The 18,172-nt window shown below is 39.8% G+C and overlaps 1 protein-coding gene across 3 annotated transcripts in view; it reads right to left on the bottom strand.

The window, feature by feature from the left end:
• The window catches only part of NR6A1 (nuclear receptor subfamily 6 group A member 1), a 236,684-nt gene that overhangs the window by 16,159 nt on the left and 202,353 nt on the right, over positions 1-18,172 (bottom strand). For 2 of the 3 annotated variants that reach the window (XM_039239008.1, XM_039239010.1), the window contains 4 exons: positions 10,834-10,889; positions 3,724-3,878; positions 2,100-2,327; positions 510-764 (listed from right to left, as the gene is read on the bottom strand). In XM_039239008.1, the coding sequence (XP_039094939.1) occupies positions 510-764; positions 2,100-2,327; positions 3,724-3,878; positions 10,834-10,889 (694 nt within the window). The remainder of the gene's footprint in view (positions 1-509; positions 765-2,099; positions 2,328-3,723; positions 3,879-10,833; positions 10,890-18,172) is intronic. The other variant, XM_039239009.1, reaches the window with a different exon arrangement.

Below are 18,172 nucleotides of genomic sequence, written 5' to 3'. Positions count from 1 at the left end.
ATAGATAGGTAAACTTAAAAAAAAAAAAAAAAAAAAAAAAGCTAAGCCCAGTGTCTGGCACACAATAGATACCACAGTGACTTCTAAGTCTTATTCTTAAATTGTAAACTATAGCTCAGAGCCCCCTCACCTTATAAATGAAGTTTAGATTTTTGTTTTTCCCAGATATATTCTAACTCAATGATCCAGATGTGATAAAAAAAAAAAAATAACAACAATAATAGCTTAGAACTCTGCTAAGGCATGCTGCACAATATTATTTATTTTTCACAACTACCTTGTTGGGGGAAGTATTGGTATTATCCCATTTTATAAATTCAGAACCTGGGGATTAGAGACTTGACCATGGTCACAAAGGTAGTCAGTGGTAGAGTGAGGATTCAAATCCAGCTTTGTGTGTGGCTTTAGTTCCTATCCTTTGGAGTCTCAGTGGGGCACTCCATCTCCACCTTGCAGGAATGACAATGGTTTGGCTGCTTGGGACTTCCTCCCTAGCCAACAGCCCTTACCTGTGTAGTTCTTCATCAGAGGGTGAGTACTTGGCAGTGACATCAGCCAGCTCCCCAAAGATCTGTTTGCTATAAACGGTGAGGGAGGACAGCAAGATTAATTCCTGCCATGTAGAGCTCAGGAGGCACGTGTAATCCTTGATTGAGAGCTCGCAGAAAAAAGGCAGTTTCTTGATCCAAGCAATCTGCCTGAAGAGCAGCTCATCAGCTAGGCGGCAAAGCAGGGCAAAGAGCTCTGCCTGAGTCACAGCATACCTGGGGGTAGGGACAGCGGAAAGTTACTTCCAGTGGCCAGAGGGTGAGAATAGGGGCACAGGTAGAGGCTACCCCTAAGAGTAGAAAGGGTCTCTAGCAGTGGGCTCCTTGCCCTTGGTCATGGGTCTCCAGCTTCATTTAATTGAGTCTAATGATAAAGGGGCAGGACTGGAGCCAGGAGCAAGTCCAGGGTTGGAAAGGTGGGTTTGGTGAGAAAAGGTTGTAGAAAGGGAAGGAGGCTTGGAAATTTGTGCAATTATTAGGGAGTATGTCTTTTAGCGTTGGTGTCCACTAATGTTCCATGTGTTAAGAGAAAATTCTGTCACCCTTGCACTAGTTTTGGCAATGAGAACTCCATTAGGTCAGGTCTGATGCCCACCCAATAAAGGGGATGACAAAAAAAATGAGCCTGAGACCAGATGGCTGAAAGAATGAGAACATGTTCAGAAGCTTTTCCTGCTCTCATTGCACCCCCTGGTGGTGAGAGTTCAGAAACTAAAGTTGCTCAGCCCTTGTAAATTACTGCTGAATGGAAGGAGCAGGGTTTATTTCATCTCTGGGTTGAATGAGACAGGACCCCAGTTTTCTTCCTTCAAGGCCCCTTGGCATGACTCTTCCCCACACCTCCACACTCAGATTTATAAATATTTTGTGTGTACTTCTTGTAGGCAGATTTTGAATTTCCTCCTCTATTAGAGACTAGCTTGAGAAATCTCAGGATACATCCTGGGGAAAATCTAAGCTTGATAACAAATGGCCTGTGCCCCAGGTCAAAGGATTGGGTGCACAACTGGTGGGCCTAGAGGCTGAACTAGTATCTACTTAGGTAGAGGTGACAGAGGATTGAAAGAGTATTCCTTCCACCCACTCAGGTCTGTACACAGAGCACATAGCACCAGGTGACCAATGGGTACGTTGGCTAGAGATGCAGATAGTCCACAACGAGTTAGTGCCTTGAGTGCCTTGTTAAGGAGCCTGAATTTCATGTATGATTATCCCCAGAATTATATCTCATCTCTGACTCAGAGCCAGAGAAGCACTTCAGACCCATCCCAGGGCCTGGCTTACCCAGCTAGGCCCAAGCAGAAACAAAAGTCTTTTAATCCCAATTCCATAAAGACTGATAAACAGCTCCAACTTTGAAAAAAGATGCTGAAGAGAAAAACAAGGGACCACTGACTTCAAAGATATATACAGATTTGTTCTTTGATGCTTGAGTCATCACTCATTATCCCACTGACTCATTCCAAAGCCTGGCATATTAGCAGCCAGGGATGAAGGTGGATGTGGAATGGAGATCATTTTGTAGTTGCAAGGGCTAAATGGGGCACTCACCCATCTTCAATCAACATGGGCGTGCCCAATGGCTCCAGGTCCTCGGCTGATACCAGCTGGTGAATCAGACTGTATGACTGGGGATCCAGGCTGCGAGCTTGTGGGGGTAGAAGTGGCGAGTGGGCAGAATAGCTAAAAAGGTGTGGTATGTATTGATAGTGTGGAGGCACAGACATCCCCATGTACTGCTCCCTGAATGCCATGAATCCATTTAGTTCCACAGACCTACTGAAAAGAAAAGTCTCATGTCAAACAGAACCATGACAGGTGTCCTGCCTGCTCAAAGGAAGTGAGCCATAATGTGGCTAAGGTGTTCTTTGGCCATGCAGTCTGTCTTCATCAGGGACATAATTAACGGTTACATGCATGTCTCTCCTACTAGACAGGGACTCTGTACAGGTGTGTGTATGTGTGACTTATCATTGGACACGCAGGACCTGGCAAAATAGGTAATGAATAAAGAGTGGTTAAATAAATTCTTTGTATTGGTGCCATATGTGAAGAGATTTTAATGGATACTCAGTCTATGATCCACAAAGGTGGGGGAATGTATTTTTTTACCACTATGAAAACTAAGGCACAGACAGCCTAAGGGTGTTGCCAGGCCACAAAACAAATCCAACACCTAGCAAGGAACCAGACATGTGGCAACAACTCCCCTAAACATTCAAAAGAGGGAACCAAAAAAGGAAAAACGGAAAGAACTGAATCAAAAAGGAACAAATGAATGAACAGAAGTTATAATAAAATACCAAGAGAAAGGAAGATAAGAATCTGGAGGCAGATTCTTGGTATTTTCCCGGAGAAATATAACCACTAACCACTGGAAAAATATAACCACTAACCACTGAAGAAATCTAACCACTCTGTTACCTAAAACAAAAGTCCTGCAGCTTTACCTAGATGCATTTCCTGTAACAGGGGCTGGCAAGCTATAGGCAATGGCCTGTTTAGTAAGTGAAGTTTTAATGGTACAGCCACATTCCTTCATTCATTAATGTGGTATCTGGCTTTTTTTTGCACCATAATGGTAGAGCTGAGTAGCTGAGACCCAGATTGTATGGCCTGCAGAGACTAAAATATTTATTATCTGGCCTTATAGAAAAAGTTTATCAATCCCTATCCTATAAGAAAGACTTCTGTGAAAAGGAAATCTTCCCTGGTAGTTGATGGCTACAATTACACCTAACAATTAACTTAACAGCAGCAAATTTAAATAACTAGCTTAAAATTTTTTAGTTTCTAAAACTTTATAAAGTGAAAATTGTCACTCTTGCTGAGGCAGAGAAATTAGAACTTAGTTCAATATTCTTAACGTGGTTTATTTCAGCTATAAAGTAAATGAGAGAAAAGAGCTACATTTAAAATGTTATTTTGTTAGGTGAAGAATATATGGGCACAGACAGCAGCTATAGCACTTTATTAGTCTGCAAAGAGACTGCTGACATTTTCAAGGTCTTTAGTAAAAAGTAGGCTTTGAAATGCTGCTTTGTGTCATCCTGGTCCCCACCCCAAAAGACCAAGGGAACAAGAGTACAATGGCTGTGACAGCCCAAGGTGCCTCATGGGTCTCTCTACTCTTTGGGAGATCTCTAGACGATGCTGGGTTTGCCTTGAAGCTCACCTGGAGGACAGTGTAGAGCCCGGGGAGGGCTGGTTGCTCTCTGAGGCCCTGTTCCCAGGGGAACTGTGGTCGCTGTCACCATGGTTGCTCCAGTGATTGGCCTCTTCCTCAAATTCCTGCCCAGACATGATCCTTTCGATCTCTTCCTCTGATATCTTTGACAAAGAATTGACACATGTTAGAATCAGTGCCCAGGATACCCTCCATTCCTTCTTTAGGACTGAGAATATTTAAAACTCACAGGGATTCCTAGAACTCTCTAGAGAGAAGTCCAGATTCCCTCCCCTCTACCTCCATACTCCAGGATCTCTCACTAATCTTAGGACAGGTTGGTTGCTTGCTTCCTAGCACCATAGCTCACCATAACCTTCCTCTTGTCCATTTACCCTCCTCTCAAGCCACAAAGCGTCTATGTTCTTCAACATTCCTCTTTGTCTTTGTCTATTCTTTCCTGCCCCTGAACCACCACTCTTCAATAACAAACTCATACTTGCCTTTTAAGACCCAATTCAAATGTTATCTTCTTTATGAACCCTTCTATCACTACCTAGACAGAATTTTAGGTCCTTCTTCTGCCCACTTACAATTCTGTGGATTCTGAGATAGACAGAATAATGCAGTGGTTAAGAGTATGAATTCTAGGGGCATCTGGGTGGCTCAGTCGGTTAAGCGTCCGACTTTGGCTCAGGTCATGATCTCACAGTTCATGGGTTCGAGCCCCACGTTGGGCTCTGTGCTGACAGCTAGCTCAGAGAGCCTGTTTCGGATTCTGTGTCTCCCTCTCTTTCTGACCCTTCCCTGCTCACGCTGTCTCTCTCTCTCTCTCTCTCTCAGAAATAAATAAAAAACTTAAAAAAAAAAAAAAAAAGAGTATGAATTCTAGAGTCAGGCCACCTTTGTTCCAACACAGGTTCTGCTACTTTATAAAAGTTGTACAATCTTAGGCAAGTCACGTACCCCTATTTTAACTTAAATTCTTTTATCTGTGTGGTGGACAGAATAATATCTGTCTTGTGGGGTTGTTGTAAGGATTAAATTAGTTAATACATTATCACATGTTTAGAAAAGGGTTTAGCACGTAACAATAATTATAGAAGGCTGACAATGACATCTTCATTATCATTATTTTTATAGCATTTATGGTAGTGTATCATAAGAATACCCTCTATTAGACCTAAGGCTATGACAGAACCTAGAAAAAAGTACTCAAAAAATGCATGTTAGATAAATAAACAAATGTTCACTTACTAAGTACTGTCCATGAAACTCCACATGGATTTTCTTAGTAAGAAAGACACTCCCAAGCCTACTGAATAAATAAGAAGAAACTCTAGCTCAGACAAGTGAATTGACAGCAAGGATCACACTGTGCGCCCATGTCTGGGGAGGAGTTTGAGGAAGAGGTCAAAGTATCCAAGTATTCAGTTCATAGCTCTAGCTACTGTACCATAAAGGGACTGAATAAACACATTTCTATACAGTGTTTAACCCAGAGTTGAAGCCTAACTGTTAAACTTAGCACAGAATGAGAGTGAGCAGTAAGGAGGGAGGGCCAGATAAATTTTTATTTCTTGTTTCTATAGAAAGCCTGGGAGGACATTTTCTCTAAAGCCTATCTGACTGAAACCTGCATAACTCTTTGTTCCAGCAGCCTGTGAGGAAACCTTGAGCTGCTCTGATCATAAATACAGGAGGCCTTTAGAATTGGAATCCAGCCAGCATACAGGACTTGGAGGGAAAACAAGAAACATTTAACTGGTAGACAAGTTGAGTGATTTGGTCCTGAATAACTTAGACTGTATAATGAATTGGAGGGGTAGTCTCTATTCAAGCACATGTAGCAAAACAAATCTTTTCACTTAGGGATCTTTAAAACACTGAAATCACACATTTTATAAGACATGTGAAGACAAAAGTTACCATCAAACTGTAAGACATTGAGACCCTGACTGAAGCAGGCTCAGTGATGGTAGTGAGAATAAGACCACATCTTAGAGGGCATGGATGTACTTGAGCTAGGTGGAAACAACCAGTCCTGGTAAGTCCAGCTGGGAGCTGGAGACAAAGCTGTACTGCATCTGTCTCTTCCCATGGGTCCCACAGGACACTGGGCCATCAGTGATGCATTAAGGGGATGGAACATATCCGGAGTGCTTATATCTAGGTTCAGATCTCATCTGTCTTTTCTTAACTGGGTGCTTACTGTTGGGCAAGTCATTCAAGTTTTCTGACCCTTAGGTCCCTCACTTGTAAAATGAAGATAATACTACCTCCTTCATAGTTCAGGATTCCCTCACAGGGTGCAAAACTGAGCCAGATAGACTTGGGAGGTTAATCTAAGATAAAGTTATGAGGTGCAAGTGCACAACAGGTGTTCCATAAATGGTAATTCTATCTCTTGTAATTAAATACTTGAAGATCACAGTTTTCTCTTCCTCACAGATCATCTAAAAAAGTAAAAGACAAAAGAGAAAATTATATGCCTAGTAGCAAAATGTCAAATGCAATGACGAATGAAATAGGTGTGTTTCTCTGAGCATCAGCTCCCTTAATTCTAGAGAGAACATAGAGTCTAGAGACATAAGTGACTGAAAATCCCTGACATGGTGGGAGAAGAGTAATCAAAAGTCATTGGGTAATGCCGAGGAAGGTTTTTCATTGAGGAAATGCTTAAGAATTCTTTCTGAGGCTCCTGGGTGGCTCAGTGGGTTAAGAGTCTGACTCTTGATTTCTGCTCAGGTCATGATCTCATGGTTTGTAAGATCAAGCCCCATGTCTGGCTCTGTGCTGACAGCACAGAGCCTGTTTGAGATTCTCTCTCTCCCTCTTCTTTCTTTCTGCCCCATCTCTGCTCATGCTCTCGCTCTCTCTTAAAATAAATGAATGTTAAAAAAAAAAAAAGAATTATTCTAAATGGATAAACTTTCAGCTGCATCTAAATATAAAAAGAATGACTACAAATAAAGGCCACACATGAAAAGCCCACAGCTAACATCATATTCAGTCATGGAAAACTAAAAGCTTTTTTTTCTAAGATCAGGATTACAGCAAAAATGCCCACTCTCCCCATTTCTCTTTACACAGTACTAGAAGTCCTAGACATTGGAATTAGGCAAGTAAAAGAAATTAAAAAAAAAAATCTAAATCAAAAAGAAGTAAAATTACCTCTGTTTATAGATGACATGATCTTATAAATATAAAACTCTAAAGGTTCCACACAAAAAAACGATTAGAATTAAAATAATTCAGCAGGGGCACCTAGATGGCTCAGTCAGTTAAGTGTCTGACTTTGGCTCCGGTCATGATCTCATGGTTTATGAGTTTAAGCCTCACACTGGGCTTTGCACTGACAGTGCAGGGCCTGCCTGGGATTCTCTCTCTCCGCCCCTTTCCCCACTTGCACTTTCTCTCTCTCAAAATAAATACACTTAAAAAAATAAAAAGAATTCAGCAAAGTTTCAGTATACAACATCAACACACAAAAATCAGTTGCATTTTTATATACTAACAATGAATCTGAAAGGGAAATTAAGAAAACAATCTCAGTTACATTAGTATAAAAAAGAATAAGACATTTAGGAATAAACATAATTAAGGGGATGAAAGACTGGGATACTACTGAAAGAAATTAAAGATACAAATAAATGGAAAGACAGCCTGTGTTCACAGATTAAAAAGCAATATTGTTACAGTGTCTATACTATCCAAGTGATCTACAGATTCAGTATAATCCTTATCAAAATTCCAATGGAATTTTTTGCAGAAATAGAAAAAAAAAAGTCCCAAAATCCATATGAAAACACAAAGAACCACAAATTGCCAAAACAACTTGACAAAAAACAACAAAGCTAGAGGCCTTACACTTCCTATTTTTAAAACATATTACAAAGCTACAGTAATCAAAACAGTATGGTACTGGCATAAAGACAGGAGTATAGACCAATGGAACAGAACAGAGAGCCTCCAAATAAACCCACACATATATATTCAAAAGATCTTTGACAAAACTGCCAAGGCTACACAAGAATAGTCTCTTCAACAAGTGGTACAGGCAAAACTAGATATTCATATGCAAAAGAATGAGATTAGATTCTGATCTTTTATACTACATACAAAATCAACTTAAAATGGATTAAAGACTTAAACGTGAGACCTGAAACTATAAAACTCTTAAAAGAAAACAGAGAAAAAATTTCTTGACACTGGCCTTGGCAATGATTTCTTGAATATGACATCCAAAGTACAGGCAACAAAAGCAAAAACAGACAAATGGAATTACATCAAAATAAAAAGCTTCTGCAAATCAAAGGAAACAATCAACAATGTGTACAGGGAACCTACAGAATGAGAGAAAATATTTGTAAACCATTTATCTGATAAAGCATTAATATTCAAGAGATATACAGAATTCCTACAACTTAACAGTAAAAAACCAAATAACCTGATTTTAAAATGGGCAAAAGAGGGGCACCTGGGTGGTTCACTCAGTTGAGCGTCTGACTCTTGATGTCAGTTCAGGTCATGATCTCATGGTTTTGAGATCAAACCCTGCGCTGAGCCCCATGCTGCGCTCTGTGCTGGGCATGGAGCATGCTTAGGATTCTCTCCCCACCTAAAGCTCTTTCTTTCTCTTTCTCTCTCTCTCTCTCTCTCCCTCCCTCCCTCCCTCCCTCTGCCTCTCCCCTGCTTATGTTCACATGCACTCTTTCCCTCTCTCAAAAATAAATAAATAAAAAGGGCAAAAGATTTTACTAGATAAAAATAGACCCCAAAACATCTCCAAACACATGTGAATAGCATAGCCAAAAGATACATGAAAAGATGCTCAATGTCACCAATCATCAGAAAAATGCAAATTAAAACTTCACATCTATCCAGAATGCCATTATCAGGAAAAAAAAAAAAAAAACCCACACAGAAAATAAGAAGTACCAGAGAAGATGCAGAAAATTGGAACCTTTGTGCACTGCTGGGTGGGAATGGAAAACGGTTGTGGCCACTATGGAAAAGAGTATGAAAGTTTTTCAAAAAACTAAAAACCACCATATGAGCCAGTAATCCCACTTCTGGGTATTAATCCAAAAGAACTAAAATCAGGATCTCAAAGAGATATTTGCACTACCATGTTCACTGCATTATTCACAAAGGCCATGAAATAGAAACAACTTAAATATCCACTGGCAGATGAAACAGAATATGGTATACACCTACCATGGAATATTATTCAGCCTTAGAAATCCTGTCATATGCTACATTATGGGTGAACATTGAGGACATTACGCTAAGTGAAATAAGGAAGTCACAGTAGAACAAATACTGCATGATTCCACTTACAGGAGGTATCAAAAGTAGCAAAACTCTTAGAAAGGCAAAGTAGAATGGTGATTGCCAGGGAATGGGAAAACGGGGAAATAAGGAGCTGCTGCTCAGTAAGGATAAAGTTGCAGTCATAAGATGAAAAGGTTCTATGTATAGATGAAAATGGGCATATAGTAAACAATACTGTACGGTATGCTTAATTTGTTAAGGAGATAAATTTCATGTTGTATGTTTTTTAACACACACACACACACACATACACACACACACAGAATATCTGTGCACAGGCCAACATAAATCAAATTAACTTTCAAGAAACAGATATGATTTGAATAACATGAATAAAAATGTTTGATTTAAAAAAAGAATGAATACAGCATACACCCACACCCCAACTGAGTGCATACACGAACTAATAATAAGATCATGTGATAGGAAATGCCCCATATATCATCAGCATATGTCTCAAAACAACTGTGAATTCCTGTCTTTCTCTCATTCCCTCATATTCAATTAGATAAATCCTATCAATTTTACCTATTAAATATCTCTTGAATCTATTCTCTCCCCTTCAACCTATACTATCATGGCCCCACTGAAAACCACTATCTATATCTCTTGGCTAGACTTCTGTAAAACCCTCTGGATTGCTTTATCTCTGCCCCCAATTTCACTGACCCTTCCTCAGCTCCTCACAAACCATTTCTATTGCTACAATGATCTTTCTAAAATGCAAATCTGACCATGTCTCTCTCTCTCCTTAAAAGCTATTAGTGGTTGCCTCTTGGTCCATACCAATAATCCCTGAGGCATGGTCCTGCCCACTAATGTCCTGTGGGATTCACATGTTGAGTCAGAAACAGATCCAATTTCCTTCCTTCATGAAGCTGTTCTTCTGCTGACAAGTAAGAACAAGTGGTGTAGGCTGGCCATACAAAGGCTTTACATAAGGAGCTATAGTCACAGAGAGTTCAAGGCCATTCTCTAGAGAAAGGATTCCAAATTTAAGGCATCTGTCTTATCTTCTGCCACTCCATTAATATGTGCTCCGTGCTCCAGTCTGACTGAATAAACTCCCTGTGATTCCTTGAAGATGCATCTTGTGGTCTTTTTACATCCTGTTCTATTTAACAGTATTAAAAGATATTTGGTTCTCCACCCCTTCCGAACATAACTAATTCCTCCTTTTCCTTTAAGACTCAGTTCAAACTTTCCCTTCTCTAGGAAGCCTTCCCTAAATGTCTTTAGTCCCCAGGCATGGCTCCAAACAGAAAAGCAGCCCCTCCTTTCTGTACTTCGTTACCACTCACTGTACTCTGAATGTCTGTTTACACATCTGTCTCTTCCACTAGACTGAGTCCACAGTACAGAGGACCTGTACAAAGTAAGTACTTAATAAATATTTGTAAGATTAAATGGGTATTATCATTCCTACTCTACAAATATAAGGCAATAAACTTTTTGCTGATGTATCTTTAGAGACACTGAGCAGCAAAGCAGTCTTACTGATTTCTGCCAGGATGTTTTAATGACATAAAAAATTCTCTGGATGGTTTAAAACCAGAATTGAGTCGACTTCCTGTGAAATCCTTGGGAAGGGTTGAGGGAATCACAACAAGAGCTTTAATAATTATCTTACATATTTAAGATTTTCAAAGTACTTTCATACCAGGTTGTAAAAGCAGTTTTACAGGAATGAAAACAAGATGGCTTCCCCCACCCCCGCAGGAGATGAGAGGATCAAGGTTAAGTAGCTATAGAAACTTCTGGAGCCCTGAGCCTAGAACTCACCTGGACAGGGCCAATGCTCTTGTTCCGGCCTCCAGGCATGCCATCTTCTCTGATTGCTGGAATGAAACATAAATCAAGACAGTCAAAAGCATATCCACAGAAGTCTAGACACTTTAAAAAGAGAACTTATTTGGCCAAAAGCACAAAGTAGTAATTGGTGAAATTAAGATTAAAAAACAGGTCTTTCTAGACCCAAAGTATATGTATTCTTTTCATTATTCTAGGTTACCTCAAAGGCAACAGATACTTTTGGACCCCCAAGGTAATGGGGGGTCGAATACATTTAATATGCTCAACGAAGATGATAACAACATTAATAGTTCCACCATTAAAAATATCCCACCAGAATGATGGATCTGAAGGCTTCAGTAAAATTCAAAGAGAAGGACAGAAAAAGTATTTCCATTAAAAAAAATATTTATTTATTTTGAAAGGGGGAGCAGAGAAAGAGGGAGAGAGAGAATCTCAAGTAAGCTCTGCTCTGTTAGTGCAGAGCCCAATGCAAGGCTCAACCCCACAAACCATGAGATCATGAGCTGAGCTGAAATCAAGAGTTAGGTGCTTAACAAGAGCCACTCAAGCACCCTGAGGATATTTCCATTTTTAAATAAAATATATTCTTTTTATTTCCAGGCTAAGTTTGAGCCTGATTTGTAGGATAAGAACAGGCTTTTTGTTTTTTGTGTTTTTAAATTATCAAAATTTTGATCTGATTGTGGTTTCTCCCTATAAAAGCAGTCAGTAGAGTTCCCTTGCAGTTGTTTCCTACTCAGGTGATTCAACAAAAGAAAGAAGTTATTTAGCATTTTCTAACTATAAAAAGCATCCTTTAAACAGTACCAGTCTTATTAGGAATAACAGCTACTAATACTATTGCCATTACTGTTTATGGAGCACTTAATATGGGGGCACAAAGGAGAAACTTCTGACCTACAATAATAGAAAGACTACCGTATCTGGCAAAACTTTCTGGAAAAGACAACTTCTGAACTGAGTCTTAAAGGATGAATAGGATTTTTATGCAAGCAGTAAAAGGGTGAGTGAACAGTACATAGAAAAGCTTCAAGTTGAAAGTAAGCATGAAGTGTTCTTTCTGGTAATTTCCAAGTGGTTCGTCCTGGCTGAAGCTTGTGTGTGTGTGCGTGCGTGCATGTGAGTGCAGAGTAGCAAGAGATGAAGTTGGAGGTTGGAGAGGCCAAGTGGGGCCAGATCACAGATAGCCTTTAATGTCAGGGTAGGAGTATGTATGGACTTTAGCGGTGGAAGCCGAGGATAAGATGGAATGCAGAGGATGGATGTGGTCAGGTCGGCATTTTCAAAAAAATCTTTATGATGGCCACTGTGGAGGTTAGCTGGGAGGAGGCAATGTTAACAACAGAAGATAAGCTAACAGCATCATGTGCTATAAGTAAGCTTTGCTGTAAATATACATACATATATAAGTAATATACCTGCTTCCAAAAAAATTAACACTAAGAATCTCCAAAGTCCTTGGGGCACAGCTGAGGGTTCCAAGCCTAACTCTTGGTTCATTTTCCTTAAAGCAGACATCATTCTTGGTATCTTTAAAAAATTACACAGTTCAGATTAGACAAGTGTGGGTCTAAATTCTGTTTTTGCCTGGTCTATGTAATTATAGACATGTTTCTTCACCTCTCTGAACCTCAGTTTACTAATGAATAAAGAGGGGCTACTGGAACCTATCATACTGAGCATTGTGAGGACTACATATAAAATAACAGCTAAAACATCGAGCATAAGGCCTGGCACATAATCCTTCCCTGTAGCCAGCCTCTTTTCTACAAACGCAGTAGTTAAAAAACCAAGGTTCCATTCTCAGCTTTGCTGGAGCCTTAACATCTTCATCTGGGAAGAGGAGGCAACATAGTCTGCTTTACAAGGCAGCTGTCAATTTGGAGTGGGAAACATACACAGCCTATATTAGAGCCAGATGCATACTGATTTTTGTCTGAGAGCAATCTTTCAACCTAATTTCAAGTTCTAAAATTCCTTAAAATTCCTTTTCTGCTGTTCCAGGGTCAGTGACAATGTTCAGCCACTTCTATTTCCAAGACTGAGTTTTTGCTTCAGCTCAGAGAAAAAAGGTCTATCACTGGCAAATCCAGTACTGAATGCATTTTACTTTTCTTACAGGTGAGGAAGGAACTCGACATGTTTTTCTTTTTGTTTAAAGGGCCACAAATCTTAAAGACTTACATCTCATCAATATTTTATTCTGATATTTAAAAGCTCATGTTGTCCCTCAACCCTACCTGGACTAAGGAAACTCATACATGATGGACATCTACTGTGTTTTAGGTATCATCCTGGGTAAAACGAATGCATGAGGAAAGTACTAGTTTTGCTCCCACTGAACAGATGAATCTAAGGCTCAGAAAAATTAACTATTTTGCTTATGGCAACAGAAACTAAAGAGCAGAAGAAGAATCAAGGTTGGAACCCAGACTATTAGACTAAGCCCAGATTTTATTCCGCAACTAGTTTTCTCTATAGTGTATCTGCATATCATTGGGAGAAACAAATCTTTAGGTGGTGCATAGATAAGCTCTCAATTACACATGTTATCTCCTAACATGCACTAAAAAAAAAAAAAAATACTGATTTTCCATTCACTGATATAAAAAAAAATTCCCTATGGAAATTAACTTTGATTTAAAAATTTTTTTGATTTGGAGCACCAGAGTGGCTCAGTCAGTTAAGCGTCCAACCCTTGATTTCAGCTCAGGTCATGATCCCATGGTTTGTGAGGCTCAGTCTCACATCAGGCTCTGCACTGACGTCGCAGAACCTGCTTGGGATTCTATCTCCCCCGCCCCTCTCTCTCTGCCCCTCCCCTGTTCATGTTCGCTTGCTCTCTTGCTCTATCTCAAAATAAATAAACATTTAAAAACTAATAAAAAATAAAAATTAAAAAATTGATTTAAAGGGGTGCCTGGGTGGCTTAGTCGGTTAAACGTCCGACTTTCACTTAGGTCATGATCTCACAGTTCGTGGGTTCGAGCCCCAAGTCGGGCTCTGTGCTGACTGCCAGCTCGGAGCCTGGAGCCTGTTTCAGTCTGTGACTCCCTCTCTCTATGACCCTCCCCTGCTCACGCTCTCTCTCTCTCCCCCCTAGAAATAAATTTAAAAAAAAATTTAAAAAAATTGATTTAAAGGAGAATATAAACAATAGAACTGGTTTAATCAAAGATGGTAAAATTTGTCAAGATGGCATGAAGCTACCTGAAGCGTGTGAAATAATAGAATGTGTCACAGTGCCTCTGTTAAAACAAAATCTTGGATCATATTTTAAAGCTTCTGATGTACCCACATATATGGTATCACATTTAATCCTCACAACCACCTTGGAAAGGGTCCATTATTACTATCCTATGTAGTTTAGAGGTGAAAACACCTGAAGCTCACAGAGGAAAAGGGACTGGTTCAAGGCTACTCAGGGAAGAACTGACAGAGCTGGGATTTCAGCTTAGGTCTTCTGATTCTAAAGCTGTGTGTGCTCCTTGATGTTACACTGAGCTAAAAGCAAATTTCTCAACAAGGCTGGGAATCTTTCTTGGGGGAACTGATTTAAAAAAAAAAAACAAAAACAAAGGGCTCCCGGATACAAGAAAACAGGGATGGATTCTGCTGCACTTTTTTTTCTCTTGTCATGGCAGCGGTTATGGTTCCTCTATCTGCTCAAAAGAAGCACAAATACTCTTTCTGTTCTGGAACTCATGTACCTACTATTCTTCACTTGGGCCTGGGCAGCCAACCCAAACCCAGAAACAGAAAGGCAAGTAAGACACAAAGCTAACTACATCAAAACCCACTGGTGGCTCCCTTTGGTCTATGAGCTGAATGAAAGCCTGCCAGCTTGGCATTTAAGATACTCCTATGATCTGGTTCCTCTGGGGCTCCCTGTCTTCATCTCTTGCCACAAATGTTACACTGTAACTACAGAGAACTAGGTTAGTCCTTGAACATACTATGCCATTTGACACAGTTTTCCTTCTGCAGATATTATTGCCTCTACTCAGAAAATAACTTTCCTGTGGAAGAATCTGGCAACATCACCTTACCCAAGTGACACCACCTCAACCAAGTGATTCAAGTTAACATGACCAATAATGGGACAAAATACACCATGCACCCTTGATATGATGCATGAAAAGGACACAGCACTGGTTTTGTGGCATTCTTGCCAAAAATGCATCACCTGAACGTAATTGTAAGGAAACTGATAAACTCATGTTGAGGAATATTCTACTTGTTTTCTTCAAAACTAACAATGTTATTCAAACAAAATAAGACTAAGGATCCATTTCAGATTAAAGGAGACTAAAGAGAGGTGCCTGGGTGGCTCAGTCAGTTAAGCATCTGACTTAGGCTCAGGTCATGATCTTGCAGTCCCTGAGTTCAAGGTCCACATCGGGCTCTGTGCTGACAGCTCAGATCCTGGAGCCTGCTTCAGATTCTGTGTCTCCCTCTCTTTCTGCCCCATCATTCTCTCAAAAATAAACAAACATTAAAAATTAATAAATCAGTAAAGAAGACTGAAGAGACATAAAAGCTAAATGTAATACACAATCCTGAACTGGCTCCTAGATTACAAAAAACACCTTGCTAGGACACTGAAATAAGTGGTGAAGTTTGAATAAGGTCTGCTAATTAGATAATAGTATTATGCCACGTTAAATTTCTTGATTTTTTTTTTTTAAATTAGAGAGAGAGAGCATGAGTGAGAACAGAGGCAGAGAAAGAATCTTAAGCAGACTCCACGCTCAGCAAGGAGCCCTACAGTGGGGCTTGATCCCACGACCTTTGGATCATGACCTGAGCCAAAATCAAGAGTTGGATGCTCAACTGACTGAGCCACCCAGACACCCTTCCTGGTTTTGATAACAGTACTGTGGTTATGTCAGAAACAGAGAAGAATGATGTCTGTAACTTCCTCCCAAATAGTTAAGAAAATACACACAAACACATATACTTTCTCTCTGTCTCTTCTGCTCCCTCTTCCTCTCCCAGCCTCCTTCCTTCCTTTCTTTCTCTTTCTCTCTCTCTTCCCCTCCCTGTCTCTCTTCTGCCTGAAGAGAGGGAGGAGGAGAGTGGTTTTTAAAAAGCTCTTAAGGGGCACCTGGCTGGCTCAGTCAATAGAGCATGCAACTCTTGATCTGGGGTTGTGAGTTCAAACCCCATGTTGTTTTGTGTGGAGATAACTTAAAAATAAAATAATAAATAAATAAATTCATAAACAAACAAATAGCTGTTTAAGTTTGTAAGCAGCTTGAACTCCTATGCCTTCAAGATTTTGCTCAAATATTCTTTCCTTAAGATTTCTCAGTGCTCCATTTTTATTCTGATAAAGTGCTATGGCAATGCCACAGGATTAGTCTCACAATGCCATTCTACATACATCACCTCCTCCAAGAAGTTTTCCTTAAACTTTCTACTTTTTACTTTTTAACTAGTTAACTAATAAGTTATGAGACAACAAAACTGAGGAATTCTAAATTTTCTCACATAATTTGTTTTTTTCCCACGATTTCTTAACTGACATAAATTCTCTCATGAGGCTTAGTGTAACTTCCTCTTACCTCCAATCAGACTAACAATATTTCCCCCATCTCATTTTGTGCCCTGGCCCCCCTACCAGAGTAAATCCACCAAACCAGAAAGCATCTTACCTAACTGGGCTATCTGTTGAAGGACACAAGGAAAGCGGCACTTGGCCGTGGCCCTTAAAGGACATTGTCTAACAATGGTAGGAACAGACAAGTTAAGAGACAAAGATGGCACAAGGTGATCAAGGCTATGGCAGAGGGAAAAGGGGCTGTGGAAGTCAAGGAGCATCATCTTTCTGGTGAGGGATGGTGCCAGAGAAAGCTGTCTAGAGGATGTTACAAAGAAAAGCTGAGCCTCCAAAGAAAAGTATTGTAACTAGGCAAGAAGATGGGGATAAATCATTCTAGGAATGGATTTAACCACATGTGTGAAGGATTTAACCACATGTGTGAAGTCCCCCAAACATGAAATGTCACTGAGTTTCTGGAGAACTAGGATGGAATGTGAATTGTGTGGGGAGCAGCAGAGGGAGAAGGGAAGGGAGGAAGTGGCTGATGCTAGAGTCAGAGGGACTTTGAAAATCACTCTGAAGAGCCAGAATTTATCCTGCAAAATGGGTGAGGAGGTAACACTTGGGAGGTAATGGAGTGGTAGTGAAGAGGGACAGATGCGGCCCAGCCTCCACTCACTACCCGTGTTTAAATTTCCCTGACTGCTAATTAATTTCTTAACCAGCCAAATACCATATATGAAGAGATATCTACATCTAGAGACGGAGGACAAGAGAGGGCTGGCTTACACATGGTGGCTGAATTTTTTTGAACAGTTAAGTTTTTAAATTTTGAGCTAAGTTTAGACTTACAGAAGAATTGCAAAAAAAAAAAGTACATAGAACCCATATACACTCTATACCCAGCTTCCCTGTCTGTTAACATCTTATAGAACCACAGGCTATTCATCAAAACCAAGAAATTAACTTTGGAATAATACTACTGACCAAAGTATAAACTTTATTCAGTGTTCCCCACTGATGTCCCCTTCTGTCCCAGAACCCAATCTAGGATCCCATACTGCATATAGTTGTCATGTCTTCATAGTCTCCTCTAATCATTCTTAGTCTTTCCTTATCTTTTGTGACACGGACACTTTTGAAGAGTATTCTGTATAATGTCAGGTATTTTAAAGAATGTCTTTCAATTTGGGTTTGACTGTCTTCATATGATTAGATTGGGAAGGGTCTATCCCTGTGTGTATATATGTGTATCTGTGTCCCTACTGTATCATACCAGGGGGTATATGTGTAAATATACTGGTGATACTCACCTTGCTTGGCTAAAGTGGTATCTGTCAGAATTCTCTACTGAAACTTATTACTTTCCCCTTTGTAATTATGAAATATTCTGGGGCTATGCAAATACTGTTTCTATTTACAACTATGCTTTCTTATTTTAGCATCCATAAGTGGATCCTGCCTAGAGCAATTATTACTGTTGTGTTTAACAGTGATTTTGTATTTCTCTCATGCTTTCTACATTTATTATTCAGAATTCTTCTATAAGAAAGAACTGTTACTCTTCTACTCAGTTCTCTCAGTATGAACTCATGGGTATTTTATTTTTTGGGTTATAAACTAATGTATAGTTATTTTGTTGCTCAAGCTGTTCTAACTTTAGCTATTGGAAGTGCTTCCAGGTTAGCTTTTGATAATGTTTCCTCCTTGCCCCTCCTCTCTAAAATATAACACATTCCAACTTTCTGGCACCACAAGATG

Source organism: Hyaena hyaena, unplaced genomic scaffold (assembly GCF_003009895.1).
Source record: "Hyaena hyaena isolate Hyena2069 unplaced genomic scaffold, ASM300989v1 scaffold_151, whole genome shotgun sequence".
NCBI lineage: Eukaryota > Metazoa > Chordata > Mammalia > Carnivora > Hyaenidae > Hyaena > Hyaena hyaena.
The sequence above is the reverse complement of the archived record's forward strand: the minus strand, read 5'-3'. Positions and strand labels throughout refer to the sequence as shown.